General features: G+C 40.5%; 1 protein-coding gene across 1 annotated transcript in view; it reads right to left on the bottom strand.

Annotated features, from left to right (window-relative positions):
- sntg2 (syntrophin, gamma 2) overlaps window positions 1-6,694 on the bottom strand; it is a gene marked incomplete at both ends in the record, with an annotated part of 123,905 nt that extends 117,211 nt beyond the window's left edge. Inside the window, one exon of the mRNA XM_079262502.1 lies at window positions 6,626-6,694. Within this exon, the coding sequence (XP_079118628.1) occupies window positions 6,626-6,694 (69 nt within the window). The remainder of the gene's footprint in view (window positions 1-6,625) is intronic.
- Window positions 6,695-18,226: the final 11,532 nt, after the last annotated feature.

The following is an 18,226-nucleotide window of genomic DNA, read 5'->3' as shown; positions in this document are numbered from 1 at the left end:
TCCGACAAATAAAATCCATAAATAAATAAGAATTTAAAAAAATAAAAATAAAAAAAAGCCAGTGAGGCCAGTCTTGGTGTTGGAGCATATTCACAGCATAATAGTCCACTACGCTTGGTACACTGTGGACTTAATTTGGGGCAAAACATTCTTTCAGAGAGAATTTGCATTCATGCTGTACTCATACTAAGTTGGACCTTTTAAACATTTTAAAAGATACTCCACTCCCTGTCAGAAATGTTGCTGTATCAAATATTGCTGAAGGAGAAGGCGAGACACACAAAGAAGAAAACTCTTATCTATTGGTTAATACAGAGCCCCTTGTGTCTCTTCCATTTAACAGTAAAAACAGAACCAAAGCTGCATCAGAGCCTGGCAGTTTTGGGTTGACCAAATTTCTAACCAGAACTTTTACAGACTTCTTCCATGTCCAACTGTGAGCCAATTTTTCTGGCCAGAGCCACCTGCCATCCCACAAGTGCCGTTGTGTGTTGCATTTATCCACAATACCGTGCTCTGAACCTACAATGCACTTACTGGACCGTGATCTGTGGTTATATGTGAAACAAATCTGCTACTTAGATCTGAACCAGAGTTGGTTTGCACGTTCGCAATTCTCCCAACAAAGCAGACTTCTAGAGCAAACAGACTGGATTTCAACATAAAATGTGAATGTGCCCTTAGTGAGCAGCAGCGTCCTGGACTCACTGCAGCTGTGTGATGGATCATTCTGTACTTATGTTGTTTTTTACCCCCCTCAATTGTGCTAAACTAATAAAGTTTGAAAAAAAAACTATTGTACAGCAGACTGGACCAGAATTCCTCCACAACCATGTGACACATTAGAAATCATACTGAAAAGGTTTCAATCCAATTATCACTGCTTAAAGATGACTCTACAAGCTACTGCATCCTGCTGCGTCATTAATTCTTCCACAATCTGCTAGTACTTCTTGGTTTAGATAAAAACAGTGGCACGTTATACGTCATATGGTGATGCGAACCTGGGGTTGTAGTTCTCAAATGTAGGACCTTGTAATAAAAATTTTTTTTTTTTTTTTAAAAAGAAAAAAAAAAGGACCACGTTTTACTTCAAGCACTCATTTCAGACCTGAACTAAAAAGGGTAGAGTGTGTTATCCCACCAACACTACCATTTCCACAAGTGATAAATAGACTTACTTTGCTGCAGAAGAGTCAGTGTTTGTTTTAGGTCCCAGTTCAGATATTTTAGGAATAAATGAGGAAAGTTGAGCAGCAGAAAAAAAAGAAAAAAAAACATCCAGCTAATTAAAAAGCTGAAAAATGGTAATGGAAATCCAACCTTATTAGTGGAACTAAAAAAAAAATTTTTTTTTTAAAAAAAGGGTGGGAGGGGGTGCTGGCAGATGTGCAGTTCCCCCAATAAAGGAGGTTGGAAATTATATTTTGAGATAAAAAAAATTTTTAAAAAAAAAAAATCTAAAAGTTTTGGCAAAGAAAAGTTGCAGTGCAGATTAATAATTTTCTCAAAAATCTGTGTGATGTTCACTGACTGAACATTGAACTATGTAGTTTACAAGCTCATTCTTAAAGCAACACTTCATACTCAAAACTCGATGTCCTTCAGCGTCCCGAGGCTGAAAAACCACACAGTCCTTTTTCTCCCTGTGTCAGAGCAGCATTTCAATTCAACTTATTTATATAGCATCAAATCACGGCAATGCCATCTCAAGATGCTTTACAGACAGAGAGGAAAACATAATGAAAGCCAATTCATAACAGCCTATATAAGGAAACCAACAGATTGAGTTGAGTCCAACTCAATCTCCCATCCTGAGCAAGCACACTGGCAACAGTGGGAAGGAAAAAACTCCCTTTTAACAGGAAGGAAACCTCCGGCAGAACCCGGCTCAGGGACAGGCAGCCATCTGCCTCTGCTGTGTGGGGGGGAAGAGGACAGAAAGACAACAGACAACAGGAACTGCTACTCCCGGCCAGGGAGACCTGCTGAGACAGGAGACATACATGTTAATGATGCAACACTGTTATGGGGGGGGGGATAAAAGAGAGAGATAAAGAGAAAAAGAAAGAAGCTCAGTGTATCAGGAAATGTCCCTCAGCAGTCTAAACCTATAGCAGCATAACTAAGGGATGCTAGCCATCCCTAGCTATAGGACTTATCAAAAAGATAAGTCTTCAGCCTAGTCTTAAAGGTGGGGAGGGTGTCTGCTTCCCTAACACTAACTGGGAGCTTATTCCATAAGTGAGGGGCCTGATAACCAAAGGCTCTGCCTCCTGCTCGGCTCTTTGAGACTCTAGGAACCACAAGTAAGCCTGCAGTCTGCGAACGAAGTACTCTACTTGGTATATAAGGAACAATGAGAGAAGAAGCGAGGCAGAGAGACAAAGGATCACAGATAAGACAAGAGTCAATACTGAACTTTTACTGGATGGTTAGCCTTTGTTAGGGGGTGTCAAAATTTGCTAAAATTCAGCACCGGGCATTTAAGAGCATCTCTGTGAACCATCCATCCATCCATTATCCTAACCGCTTTGTCCAGTGAAGTGTCGCGGAGAAGCTGGAGCCTATCCGAGGTATGTTTAGGCGAAAGCATAGACGGTATATAAAGACATGTCACCTACGTGACATCACCCGTAGGTTTCTGAAGAGCTGAATTGAAGTTCGGTGGGCGGTTCCTACCATCGCCATCTTAGCAGGGGAAATGCGTGTCGTCTCACCCGGAATATACATATATGGGCAAAGAGGTGGAGCTGAGAGGGGGGCTGTAAGTGTCATGGTGGATGATTGACATCGAGTGAATTCCGAGTTGCCTGTAGCTAAAAGCTAACCCGGAGATAACGGGAGCTAACCAGCTAACGGAGCTAAGCGGGCTAAAGCTAAGCCACATTGTCAACTGGCTAAAAACCGTGGTTGTTCTACGTTCTTCTGACTTCTGAGCCGGAGATTGGTACCTGTCAATCAAAAGGACACGCCCCTAAATATGCCAAACTTCGAGATTAAATTACTTTTAAATGGGCGAGTTAGAAAAAAATTCACTCCCCCCACAGTTGTCATGAAGGTAAACCTGACCTATAAACCGAAAATGGATCTTTGAACAAGGATGTAAACATGTTTATTTCTGCCGTGAAGTTGGTCTTTTTAACATGGGAGTCTATGGGGATTTGCTCTGTTTTGCAGCCCCTAGTGGATGAGGGGGGAACTGCAGTTTTATGCACTTCTGCATAGGCTTCACTTTTAACTGCTGGAGGTTGCCGCTTCGGCGAAAGGCAGGGTACACCCTGGACAGCTCACCAGTTCATCGCAGGGCTGTCTGTGAACCAAAACACGAGAAACTAGCAACTACAGTGAAATAACTCCACATAAATATTTTAAGCAGGTAACCACATGAATTAAGATCCGCCACATCTTTTCAACAGTGGAAACCCAGTGTTGATCGGTTAGTTTTAGGATCAATTCTGCCCACTTCTGAGTTAAATAAAAAGAAGTGGCAGTGGCTCAGGTGTTAGAGCCGCTTGTCATTTAACCGGACAGCCTGCAGTCCTCAGATTGGTGTCTGATGGCTGACTGGCCAAGCCAGTTTGGAAAGGCATCCAGCGTAAAACGTGCCAATTCGCCTGTGCGATGATTCGCTGTGGCGACTCCTTCAGAGGAACAAGCCAAAAGGGAACAACAACTTCTGGGTTAAATACACACAATAGATCTTCAAAGTGTTTAACTACCAAGCAAAAAAAAAAAAAAAAAAAAAAAAAACATCTCATCATCTCATCTTGGTTTCCCAGTCATGAACCCAGGAAAGGTCTGTCAGTCAACCCCAACTTGTTGTTGCATTCCACGTTTACAGTGCTGACCACATACAAGTTTTAAAAATGCCACCTTTTCCAAATTACTTTGCTAGATAATTAGCAGCTAATAGGTACTTTATCCAAATGGTGCATGAAAGTGTTCTGCAGCTAACACACACGCACACACACACACACACACACACACACATCACTCTCACTCTCCTACAAAGAAAAAAGTAATAGCATGAATAGTAAAACTTAAATATAACAAAATAGTTTTTTTAAAAAAAGACTTAAATCCCCCAGAGGCATTGTACAGCTTGATGGCACATGGTACAAAAATGAACCCTTTAAAAAAATGACAAAACTTCAATGACAGCCATGTTTCTTTCCCATTTCTGTTTGTCAATTTCTAACTTCCAAGGTTCAGGAAAAGGATGAATGTCACGCCGTGGATGGAGATGCAGAAGGGGAGGCTGAAGAATTCAGATCTGAGCTGCAGCTGTTGGATCTGAGCTGGCGGGAAGTTTCAAAATCCACTCCAACAAATATTTCAGGCCGAGGTGGTCCCAGACAAATCCTGTGGCAGAGAATTTGTACATATTGGTGCAAATGAGCTCTCAAATCTGTAACCACTGCAACAGCAGAGAATTGTGCCTCAAAGATGCAGAGTACATTTTTCAATTCTCAAACAAATGCACCGCTTGAGTTAAGTCAGGGATGGAGTGTCTCCCAGCATGCAGTGGCAGGAAAACACCCTGCCTGTCCATCACAGCGCTAATACCGCCTGACATACAATTCAAACACACTCAAACTAAAACACACATGTACTGTAGGCAGTGAGCTGCTGGTTTGTAGACAGGAAGAAACCATCTAATGCATCTACTGTGACTGCTGAACATTGTCAGACCTCATTTCCTCCTCTTCCCCTGCTACTCCACATAACAAGCCACTTTGTAGAAGTTTGATCATCAGAACCCACCTAATTATGCTCCAAGCACAAATAAAACAGGTTTCCACTTCTTTAATCCAATCTATTTGACAGCCTCTCAGTCCACACCTGTCAGGTTTGAAATGCAAGATTGTTGTGTGACACTCACTTAATTTGACAAAGGACGTGCACATTGACCCTGGAACAAAGCCTGCCGACACACTCAGACACAAATTGGCAAGACAATCCAAAATCCAGAGAAAAAAATATATTTTCCAGATGCTCTTTGAATTAGCGTATAAAACCCTGGCACATCTTAAAATCTTTATCTTTTGCCATTTAAAATTGTACAAGGGTCTCCTCAAATCTGAGTTTATAGTCATCATAGAAAAATATCATTACTGAATATTGCGACACCAGTAATACTTGCAATATATAAAACAATCTTTTCTAGATGTGGCGCTCATCTCTGGGGTATTAATGAGAGCTTCATTCTCATTTTCTGTGCATATCGGTCAGATGTAGAACAGCTCCCCATGAGTGGAATGCAGACCTTATGAATACACATGTGCCCATCTTATTGTAAGTCAAAATGTCTTTGCTATATTGCTTTCGTCTCTGCATATATATGTGCAGTAATGATGCACACAGTCTATACATTCTGCAGCGTTAGACACCCTGAAACTTCCCGCCAGGGGGAAGAATCTATTCCAGCAGCATGACTTACTGTATAATTGGACCCATTAGGAAATAGTAAGAGTGGAAAATGTGGAAATGCTCACACACTAAGCAAATGAAGTCACCAACTTGGGAGCTCCTTGAGGCTTAGATATCCAGTTTCAGAATCCAACAGTTTATGATCTCAAATTGCCTGCTATGGAGGACTCCAGGGGCTCATGGAAATTAGAGGTGCTGTGTACCTGGTGGAGTGGAGGTGATAGCAAACCAAATGCAGGAGAGGATGGGTCAGAGAGGTATAATCTAAAGTGAAGTGCTACATATTAAATTAAACCATACAGACCGATGGGTATAGAAAGGTATCTATGAAACCTGAGCTGCAGAAACTACAAATCCAGGCTAATGAGTATGAAATTGAAATTATGGTATTTTCCCCCGCTGTTCTGTTAGACCAGCCTGGATTCAGTGTTAACAAATTACACATCCTGGTTTATTCTCCAGCCAACATAGTGATATGGGAGTGTTTAAAAGGTTAGATCATTTGTTTTCTTGCCCAGAGAGCCAAACGACATCAAATTACACATAAAGAAAGCAGAGAGCAAATGTCTGACACCAGTAAATAATGGTAGCAGTGGCCAGTTCTCTGCAGCCACATAAACCCAAGGAAATGCATGTAACCTGGTAAGTACTGAAGCTGACAGACACAAAGAAGGACTGCAGATGTAAAACACATACTAGTCAAGCCAAGCAGGATAACACACTTGTCTAAAGGTAATTTACACACAGATGTTACCTTCAAAACACAACGTTTAAACAAACCCAACGCTGTTTGGTTCATCTGAAAGAAGGAGATTAGCCTTTTTAGTTGACTCGGTACGTATTTAAAGGCTAAACGTCATTTTGGGACTAACTTTAAGCCCCAAACAGCCGCTCACATCTCAGACAGACGCCCTTCAGAAAAGTTAGAAGCCTGTGATTTTGGCTCTACGCATGCAGAAATGTGCCAGTTCTCCTTCTGCTTTGGGAAGGATAATAAACACAAGTCAGATATTTAGCTATTCTAAATTGTTTATATGTGGTAAAAGAATTTTAAAAAAGACAATTCCTGAAATGTTGTAGTGAAGCTGCGCGTGAGCCAAAACGCACTTGGAGGCTAAATGTTGACGCGATTTAAGTGTGTTTACGCGGTGAAAGAAGGATGAAAACACGTGAAATGAGAGAGTTTACTTGCCGAAGTTGGAACCTGCAGGCTGGCGGGTCGCTCTATCAGCTCAGGTTGCTGCTTCCTCTGCACGTTCATCTCCCGAACAGCGGTTTCCTCCGGCCGCGGACTTTCTCAAGTCATTTATCCGCGAGCTGTCCGCGCGTGTCGCTTAACGACGGACACTGCAGACTGAGTCTGCATGCCTCGGCGGCTCTGAGAGGCTTGTTGGGAACTGCCAGAGTTGGATCTGCTGCAGGAGCAAACTGGGAGCGTTGTTGTCTCCTCTGCGTCTCAGGCTCGACTGTCAGCGCCTCCTCCTCCTCCTCCTCCTCTGCTGCTGCTGCTGCTCCTCATCAGCCCGCACGACTCCCCACCTGCCTGTCCTCCTATTAACCATTCCTGCGTCATGCCAACCAATCCGCGGGCAACTAAGTCCTGGATGTAATGGCATTTCACCCGTTTCCATCAGTGGAACAGCTGGAAGTGGGAATTTCTGCACTGGAACCAGTTTACTTTTCATGAGATCCCATTTTAATCAGAAATAACCAAACACTGAAGATGTCTGTGCAGTCATTTTTAAAAGAAAAATAAAAAGCACATTTTTTTGTTGTAGGTCTAAGACCAGCATCTTAATACAACATATTGTGTATGACTCAGTACAGTTAACTGAATGTTTAGCAACCGGTGAAATAATCTACTAAGGTTTTGAGAAAAACTGCATATCTTGGATCAGACATACCTGGCACAAAGAAATGGGTGATTATTAGCAAACTAGTGCAGAGTTTGATGTCAAGTCAGCTTATTAAGTCAGGTGTGTTGCAGCAGGGAAACTATGAACATTTTAGGGAATGCAGCCCTGGAGGACCGGAGTTGTCCACCCCTGTCTTGGATGTTCATCAGTCAAAAGCCAAACTGCATCCTTGTACCTTTTAAATTCAGCCAGTCCAGCTAGTTTAGAATGTGCATGGCATGTTTATTCTTTGTTTTCATCGGTTCATCCAGTTGTTTCAACCACTCAAGCCATCTTTTAACTCTGCAGGCATGCACACCATGGGAGCATTTCTAACCACTGTTGTTTTCCTAATTGTATTCTTGGCAATGTGCTGCACTAAGCTGCAGAGACATCAGAAAATAATGGGAAAAGTGCTTATAGTCAAAAAATTTTTTAAATTAAAATCAAATGCCAGTATGCATTGAATTGGGATCTTGTTCAGTGGCACATCCAAGAAATTTTCAGTGGGGTGGGTAATCCATAAATAATACCAACTATGGTTCCAACAGGATTATTGTTGGTTAAAATCAATAAATATTAATACAGGTAGTTATTGGTAAGTAGACAATCTACCTCGGTCCCTATACTACTGAACTTAACATTAAGTTGTCAGTCAGAAATGGCATGGCCCAACAAAAAAAACTAATCAAAACTTGGATATTGGTTAAAAAATGTTTATGATAAACCAGTAGTTTGGATAAGAAATAAATGCCAGTTTTGAATGAACAAGAAGGCAGGATGATGATAAATGACATTTGAACTTAAAGTTTGAATTTATGAGTTGCTGAAGAAACAAACTTCTGTTTTATTTTTTTTTATTTTCAAAAGAACACATTACACATTATTAAGAAGAGCTGTAAAACAATGAATGACTTATCTTATCTTATCTTATCTGTGCTTTTCTGGGAAAAGAATAATGCTGTACAAATACTTGGCCCCCTCTTTCCAGTGTGGCAACTAAATGGCTTCCAATTAAAATAAAATCCTTGATCTTCCAGTGCTTGCAAATCTGTATTGTCTTCGAGAGCCAGAGTTCATCAAGACCACAAACTGTAAGGCCATTGATTTGTTGCATTTTCATAGTTCAGGATTGATGGAAACCCTGTTTAAGCTTTAAGGTAAATAATTACATCTCCTTTACAGCTCTTGACTAATAACTTGTAGATTTTAGGTCAGAGTGGAAACCATTCACATGCTTCTTCAATAGAGTGGCTCAATAAAGTGTCTCATTTTCACAAGGCACATCTTACACACCAGGTGCATCAGTTGGTTGTCCTTGGTGTTCATAAAATCTATGATCAAGATATCCAATTATATGAACCCTGCCTTCCTGTGCCTAATCACCCTATATGTCACTAAAACGTTAACAGGCAAAGCATCCCATCTGTAATTCAAAATACGAGAAAAATACAACTGAAACTCCTTTTTCTGCTTTGACTTGCACAATATTTATTTATTACCAATTGCAGACCATCATTTAGTGCAAAACCTTCCACATCCACCATGTGAAAAGTCACACCTGTAATAGTTATAATTGGTGCACAAGAACATGCAGAAGCAATAAAGCATGGGGCCATTTTACATGAAGCGAGTAGTTATCCACACCAAAGATACATCAAGGTGAAACTAGTGTGTTTCAGCTGTGTGTTCTAGTGAAGGTTGTCCGCCCTTCACTAGAACACACCTTTATGGATACTGACAGAAATTGATTCTTGCCGACATGTGGTAACCCTTAAAGGCAGAGCTTGAGGGTTGCTGGCTTTATTCATTTCCTTGGTGATGATGTAATGGATGCAGAACTCACCTTGGAGCATCATGTTACATGCAGGTTTATACACAACATTATATTTCCTCTCATAACCTGAACTCTGTAAAGACCAAAGAGGTTATAAATAGACCCTCAACTGCCTATGTGCACACAGCACTAGAGTGATGTTCGGTTTGTCTGGTTTCAGGCCTATAATCAGTGACAGAGTGTTCTTTGTATTTCTTATGTTCAGGATTAGAGCTTTATGTGAATCAGGGAGGGTAACAATGATGAAGCGCAGCTGCACAGCGTATTACAGCGGAGCTCTGTCATCAGAGTGTATGAAAAGGTATCATCAAGGGATTGGAAGAGGTGTGATTGTTAGGAAGCTACTTCACTGTTATTCTTCAGTGACAAGAAGCCCAAAGCATCCCACAAAATCTGATAAGAAGACTTTAAGGTCTGCTTTGGGCTCAAGCATTAAAGAAAAGAGAGAAACATGAATAATCCAGGCTTCGACTTGTTCGCTGAGGCACACAGCACGCCATGCGGAATTCAGTGTTCAGCCTTGACTTTTCGTTAAAGATTTCTTGAGGCAGAGCTGAGCAGCGAAGGAACAAGAAAAGAAGAAAACAATCCAAATGCTTGAAATTTCAGAACTCTGACCAAAAAGTTCTGCTTAGATTTTCTTTTCACCTTTTGATAGAAACTTCTGATATTTCTGTGTCTACTTTTGAGCAGATCTCTTCTTTAACAACACCAGTTGGCAGTGTGTTGAAATTTCTCACACAATTGAAGGTCAGCATGTTGACACAATGCATCTCTGACTTTACTCTGCTGACCTGAGTTCTCATTTAAAAAAAGACTCAAAACCAGTTTTTTTATTGATATAAATACAACTAGAAAGTAATAATTCAACCACTGACAGAAAAAATGCCTCATTTTTAAGTAAGTTAGTTCTGCACATGATATAATTTTAATAATTTGTAGCCTAAATACATGCTAAATGTTAAAAAGCTTTATGTAATAAAAGTTGGGATGAATTCATGACCAGACAGCGTTATGCGTGTCTATCCCTCTCCCCCATTCAATCTAGATTAAGGTCAAGCTATCAGTGATTTCAGTCACAGGTCTGTTTTTCTGCAGCACCCCATTCATTACAAAAACTGACACAATCCCTCAGTGCCTGAATGGTTTTGTCAAGCCATTATTTGGTTGACAGAATGAGATGTTGTGACTCCTTCAACCACTGCTGTAAAGCCTGACAGCAAATTTTGTTTCATGGTTGTTGTTTTTTTTTGTGTGTGTGTGTGTGTGTGTGTGTGTGTGTGTGTGTGTGTGTGTGTGTGTGTGTGTGTTTGTGTGTGAGTGTTTAAACCCCTTTTTGTGCTGCAGTTCTGAAAAGGAAAATTTACAAGGTGGAACTCTGTCTTAGATAGAATTTTTTTGCTCAGGTTCTTTTATAAATGGACTTTAGTGCAAGACTAGAAAATATGTTAAAAACCCAGTTCATTTTATTAAAGGGGTGCTATTATGGTACTTCAAGTTTTCTGAGCTTTCTACAGTGTTACAGTGTTGAATCCTCATCAGACATGTGAACGGCACTGTTTTTTATCACCTAAACACACGTTTGAGTTCCAGCACGCTCTCCGTTTGGTTTTCATGGCAACAAAAAACGCATCGTTTTAGAGAGTTTTTTCTACTTGGAAATCCTCGTGACGTCCCGGGGGATAAGGTTCGGTGATTGGTTACCTTCTACTGGTTAACAAGGGCATGTACAAATACATCAGGCGGGTGGAAAACGTGGGATAAAGTTATTTCCAACGATGGCTGGTGAGTTTACCAAAGAGAGACATCCTGCTGCATTCGTTGCTGTGGGTTGCTGTTTTCCACTTCGTTTTCAGGGTCTGATTCAGGTTCCAACATGTAGGGCTGTATGCTATGTGTTGACATTGTATTTTGTTTTGTTTTTTTTAAATTGAGTTCATATGAGTCTAATCCTTCTGTTTATGAGACGTTACAATGACGGCTGTCATGGTGTGAAGATGTTGGACCCACATGCACGATCAAGCAATTTGTTTCAGAGTTGCCGTGAATTCGGGTGGTGTCAGGAGGTCCGAGAGGATGGATGTTGGCAGTGGGTGCCAGTGAGGGTCCTTTCGGTGGAGGGCGGATAGGCAGCGACAAGCTGATCGGATCCGGAGGATAGCCAGTGAAGAGAATGCCAGGTTATTGGTAGGGAGTGGTTGCTGGAGATGATTGGCTGCTGGGAGGGAAATCACAGGTAGCTCGGGAGAGTCCACAAAGGAGTGTCTCTGGGAAAAAACAAGAATTTGTAAAGTTTCTCAAAGGTTAGAGGATACAGGAATTCGCTGGAGGGCTTAGGTTTTACCACAGAGGCTCAACGCTCAAGCGACGAAGGACTGGCAATCAGCTGCAGATATAGTGCTGGTAGATGATCTCTAATTCTCCACAGGTGTGCAGGTCTGCACACCTGTGTTGAAAACACCCTCCAGAAAATGGTTCCTCCGGCTCCCTCTGGTGGAACCTGAAAAATGTCCCAAAGAACCCACATCCCCTGACAACGGCGAAAGCAGGTGCGGTGCGCGCTCCCGATGTAGTGCAGTGGCGGGAGGCGGGGCTTAATGCGGAAGAGTCTCAATCCACTCATTTTGCCCACAGGCTGATCTGACAGCCTACGGAGAGGGTCGGTCTGAAGTAAATAAAGCGATTTGTGACAATACCTCGATCAATCCCAGCCCTTCTGGTCTCAGAAATAAAAATAAATTAGCCTGAAATGCACATAATAGTTCCACTTTAAATAAAAGGTCATGTCTCTTTAAAAAATAAATTTCCAAAATCACTGCTGTGTTGGAGAAAAACATGCCAATAAGTGTTAAGAAATGGTGCACTTTTTTTAATTTTTTTTTTTTACTATATTCAAGTAATGTAAATAGCAACTGTTCCTTAATCTCATTTTGTTCTCTTTCCACTTTCTCCTCTGGTTTCTCTCTCTCTACATTTGTAGCTTATGTCAGATTCATTATTAATAAACAAATAGATAAATAACATAAAATACATAAGTATCAAGAGGAGCCATTGCTTTGGCAAAGCAAGTATGTTCAACACAAAAAGGCAGCCAGATCCATCATTCAGCTTGCTTTGACACTGTCCAGCACAAAAGACAAAAGGAAGAAAATGTTGTACTAACCTTGAAATTAACCTTCAGTTATGTGAAGTTACCAGAAACTGCTTTTTCTTAAGCACTTTTTCAGTTTTCACTCCATGTTTTACACGATTCTTTCCTAACATCTGTTCCTGCATCTGATTTCAGTCTTTTGTTCAAGCTTTCCAGAAGCTAAGATTTCGGTATGTCACTCCCACATTTTAGCTTTAGAAATGAAGCCTACAGATCTCCTCTGTCATTCTGGCGTGATGTAGTTGCAGCATCATGGCTCTCACTGTGCAGAGGGAAACAGATCTCTGCGTGTCCGACTATCAGTCAAATATTCTTAAAGCTCTGCTGAGCCCTCCCTCTGCATCACCAGATCTTTCCTTTGCATTTTCAGCTGCTGGTTACAAGGCTTTGAAAACGTGTGTTAACGCTTCAAAGTAACTTTCTTTCCCTCAAATCTAAAAGCTCACACTTTCATTTGAGGTTTGTCACAGCAGCCACAACAACTCAGCAGTGGCAGGTATCCCTTTTTCTTTATTAAGGCCAACCAAGAAGGAGCTAAGCTGGACTTGAGCCATAACACACAGATGAACATGTACAATAAGGAACAGAGGACAATCTGATGTACATACTGAGAGAAATGGTGACTAATGCTATACAAGTGTGGAAAGTAGAAACAAGGAATACTTGAGTGAGGAAAGCAGAAAGCAACGTCAACAGAAAACTAATATGCAGAGCCTCAAAAACAGCAAGAACATGAGAGGACATGTAAAGAACCATAAAATCAAATTAAACTTAAAAGAACCCAAACATGTAAAGAGGAATAGGATCACATGAAGCCCACAGACAATGGTCTTCATTTATCAGGCACACTTACACACATCTGTGCATATTTAATGAAATTCTGCACGCAGAGGTTTGCTAACTTACTGATGTCATATAGTTTTTTGTCTTATCAACAGAATTAAAATAGTGATTGGGTTTAATTTAAAATGGATATGTAGCCTCATTTGTGTCAGAACTTGCTTTAAATTGATTACCTATCATGGCTGACCTGCTGCTATTAGAAGATTTTGCAAGCTTTACTCCTTCAGAGAGAATAGACATGTTCGGAGATGGGACGAAGCGGCTCAACAGATTCCGCTTCCCAAACAAGATTCTGTAAGATTTTTTGCCTTGCTTTAGCACCAGTGTTGTAGACTGTACATAAACTGTTCAGGTGCAAGGTGTCTATCCACGTATGTTTCTGGTCACTGATATGAGCGAGCAGAGAAACTGTGAGCACTTCCCACCCATCTCTGAGCTGGATTATGCAATCTGTGTCTGATAGTTTCTCTGAGCTCGCAATATATTCAGTTATTTCAGAGAAATCAACATCAAGCTAAAATCAAATGGAAAAAAGCTGAATCTGTTATGATGCTGGGAATGTGTTTCCATGGTTCTGTTCTGCTCTTTTCTCCAGTTGCAAATGTGTTTCATCAGTGTATTGTGACAAATTATCTCTATTGTCTTTATTTCTGATTGAAGTAATTCATATCATCCTAGATCATTAGCTGCACTCCTTTTTATGTCATGTATTGTTTTATTTTTCCATTTTTTGTTATCTAAACACAGTCTATTCTTTATTCTCTGGGCATGTTTTAATTATTTATATTCAGGCATTGCATTATCATATGATTGCAATACATATATCTCAACTTTCATTATTTTAAAGCATGTTGTCTGTTGTAAATTAAACTTAAAAAAATAATTTCAGCTCAAATTAGTTTTAGCTGTATCATGCCAATTCACAATGAATGTTTTTGAAGTTATTTGAAGGCACAACTCATTGCATTCCAATTAAAAATAATCCACTTCTGTCCGGTTTATAAGAACTGTGTTTAGCTTTTGTTTTATTTGTATAGCGCCACTTCACAACAATGTCATCTCAGGACACTTTACAGACACATCAATTCAAGCCAGTTTGTAACAAATAGCCAATAAGAGAGAAACCAATAGTAGCATTAAATCCTTACTTTGATCCAATCCTCCATCCAGAGCATGCATGAGGCGACAGTTGGAAGAAAAACTCCCTTTTAACAGGAAGACAAAACCTCCAGCAGAGCCCGGCTCAGGGAGGGCTTCCATCTGCCCCGACTGGTTGGGGTGGAGAGGACAGGAAAGACAGATCAACGTGCAACACAGCTTTTATCCAGGATGACCAGCAGAAAGAGGAGAAATACATTAATGATGCCAATACTGTCATTTATTTATACATGGACGAAAATGAACAGAGAAGTGAAAAGGAATTAGTCATTGCATCAGGGGACATCCCTATGGTTTCATAACTAATGAATGACTAGACTACCCCAACTATAAGAGCATAACTTGGACAGTTGGGTGCCGTACACACAGACTCCAACTCAGGAGAGGCTGGTCTTTTTAACTATAAGATTTGTTAAAAAGAACAAGGTCTTCAGCTTTATTTTAAAGGTAAAGATGGAGTCTGCTCCTGAACTGGGAGCTGCTTCCGTAAGAGAGGGGGCTGATAACCAAAAGCTCTTCCTCCTATCGTACTCCTAGAGACTCTGGGAACTACAAGTAAACATGCAGTCTGAGAGCGAAGTGCTCTATTCTTGTGTTCACACAAGCCTGTTAAGAAAAAAAAATAATAGTCTATCAAAGAAAAAACAAGAGATTGCACCAAACATCCTCTCCAATTCAATCCCCCATCCTGAGCATGCACAAGGAGGCAGGCAACAGTGAAAAGGAAAAACTGTTTTTTGACAGGAATGAAATAGGAAGTGTGGCCATCTGTCTCAACAGGTTGAGTAGAGACGACAGGAAAGAAGCATCAACAAACACCACTGTATTGCCTTGTGCATGGAATGAATCCTTTATGTTAACATGACTTCCATGACTACATTTCTGAAGTGGAGCATTGTTCCCATTTGTTTATCTGAAAGTGTTTCTTCATGTAAATAACCATGAATGGCCAGGAGTATGATGGTTTGAAACATGAAGGCTGTCAACCATTTGTCCTTACTTGTGTAAATACAGCTAGCCCATGATTGTTTGGTAAATACACATTTTTATGTTTTTATATACACTCAAAATTTTATTCCATCCATCCATCCATCCATCCATCCACCCATCCATCCATCCGGCCAGCCGGCCAGCCAGCCAGCCAGCCAGCCAGCTAGTGGGAAACGAGGGTCTGGGGCCTATCCCGGCAGCTATTTGGTGAGGGGCACAGTATATCTTGGACAAGTGGTCTGCCATTACAGGACCATACATTTCATGTGTTGGATGGCTTTCATGGTGCTTGGTGGCTTAGTGGTTAGGATTGTGGCCTCCCAGCAAGAAGGTCACTGATTCGAGGCTGGCCAATCATTGGCCTTTCTGTGTGTAGTTTGCATGTTCTCCCCGTGTGTGGGTTCTCTCCAGGTACGATGGCTTCCTTCCACTGTCCAAAGACATGCATGTTGGGTAAACTTGTCACTATAAATTTTCCATAGGAGTGCGTGTGAATGGTTGTTTGTCTCTCTGTGTTGGTCCTGTGATGGCGACCTGTCCAGGGTGTACCCTGCCTCTCACCCAATGATTGCTGGGATACGCTCCTGCTTTCCTGCGATCCTTAAATGAAAAAATGACGGACTGACAGGCTGGTTTTCAGAAACTTTTTTTTTTTTTTTTTTAAATGATAAATTTAGGCCCATGGACACCTTCATCTGCCATAAAACATCAAACAACTCTGAAAATGTTGACAGCCAGGTTGTGGTTGACCACATTCATAATTGCTCATTGACTTTTCTCTGCCACTCTAACCTGTCATTGTCTCCCTGTCATGATCATACAAAATTCTGTCTTCAGTGAAGTTTTCTTCTCGAGGAATGAGGTGAGATGCATGTCTGGAACTTTTTCATCTGATTTTCAACAATAAGCAGAACTAAGGGCCATCCTGATTAAAGTATCCAGCGTTATATTGTCAACGAATTTAGGTGAAACTCGTGATTTAATCCCCCCCATATCTTAAGACACCTTTTGTGTGACTGAATTCTTTACTCAGGCATTAAGGAGTCTCCCGTAAATTGGTTCAGCCTCTGTCTTCCTCGTTCTGAACAACCTTTTCTGTTCAAATAAGAAACTCATCAGACGGTAATCCTCTGCAGACAATAATATGGACATGGTTCCTCAAAGTTTGGCCTAAGGTGCTATACTTTCTTGCAATCAGACAGTTTCACCTTGCTTCATTTTTATACTATTAAATTTAAAGTGTCCCATATTCTAATCTTCACATTCTCCTTTGTAACATTGGGACCACTCAAAATGATGAACAGAAGCCTGCCATGATTAAAGATCTTCTTTCTAAAATGAAAGAAAGGGTCTCTCTGTGATAGCATGCAGGTTTGCTGTCTGAGATTTTTATTTGAGCGAGTGAATTTGTTCATGGTAAGACAAACTGAAAAATTTGCTATGGATTTAAAGAGATGGTCCACAGTCCTACAGATGCCAAAATGCCTCGAAACTCAGCAGCTGAAGGTGATGAGGCCAAATGACCATGACTTAAAAACCCCCTGCACACTGTTGACTTGGCGTGGTGAATGGTGTGACTTTCAGCGTAGCTTAAGAGTTTGCAGCTGCTTTTTGAGATTGTGGGAAACCCTCAAAAACAGCAGTAAGCTGTGCAGCAATTTTCAGCAGCAGCTACGCTGCGTTACTCTGGGCATTTATATTCATACTGCAAAAACATAAAGAAGCCTACAAGATGAGTCTTTGTTGTTCCTTTCATGGATGCTGAAAGAAAACATCAGGTTACTTGTGCATGCTTTGAGGTATCCAGAAAGCTTCCTGACTGGAAGCCCAAAGCACCTCAACATGCTCCTTTTGACACAGAGCAGCAGCAACTTTATTGGCTCCAAGTTGACCAAAAGTTCTTTTCCTGTCTCTTCGAGTGAGGTCTGCTACCAGCTCATCTGCCATTTACACTTATGATATTATTGTATGGAAACTGCTTGTCAAGGAGGTGAAGGGTGGATTGACGGACTGATAAAACTGACCTTTTTGGGTTGTGGCTCAGCTCTCTCTGCATCCCAAAATACTTGTAGCATCCACACCTGCAGATCTCAATGTCTCACTCTGTAATATCCCCGCAACTGTGAACAAAAGTGAATGTACACTGTAAAAAAAAAAAAAACTTGTAAAATTCAAATATTTTCTGTAATAATTTGCAGTTTTATTTCATGTGTCTTTAAAATATGGGGAACTACAAATAAGATCACAGATTTAAAGAGCAAATTTAAGTGTCCCATGTAAAATACCATGGAAAAACTATAACGTTGAAAATTAAAAAATATATATTTTTATAAGAAACTATAATTCCTAAAAAAAAAAAAAGTTTAAATGCTGAATAAAAGTTTTCTTTAATATCAAGACTTTAATGTCAAGGGTGGAACTTTAACACATTATTGCAATTAAAAACTTACATCAAAATTAAGGTGTAAAAAAAAAAAAATCCACGCTTTGATTGCACATATATAAGAACTCAGCTAAAAACATAAAAATTTGGGGGCTTTATTTAATGAGGTTTCAGACCCCTATAGTGACTTTAGTGTTTTTTTGTTTTTGTTTTTTTTTAGTAACATGTTTCACATCCTGGTATTATTGGAGAATTTGATGGCTGATGTAAAAATGTGTATTGTTAACTCAATTAGCAACGGGTGCTGTTTACTGCAGGCCCTTTTCCCCTCCTCAAGCAGCAGGCAGGTCCAAGCTCCAGTCACAGCAGAAGGTAATCACCTCTGCTCCACAGACCACACTTAAAATGCAATGTGACCAATCCCTCCCTGCTTATTGTTAGATATTGATGCCTATTAATATAGAGCGTGGACAAAACTCTTCAAAAGTTTAAAGTAATATAACATGTTGGAGACTCTACACACAAGTATTTATATG

Source organism: Telmatherina bonti, assembly GCF_933228915.1.
Source record: "Telmatherina bonti genome assembly, chromosome: 22".
Taxonomy (NCBI): Eukaryota; Metazoa; Chordata; class Actinopteri; order Atheriniformes; family Telmatherinidae; genus Telmatherina; species Telmatherina bonti.
The sequence above is the reverse complement of the archived record's forward strand: the minus strand, read 5'-3'. Positions and strand labels throughout refer to the sequence as shown.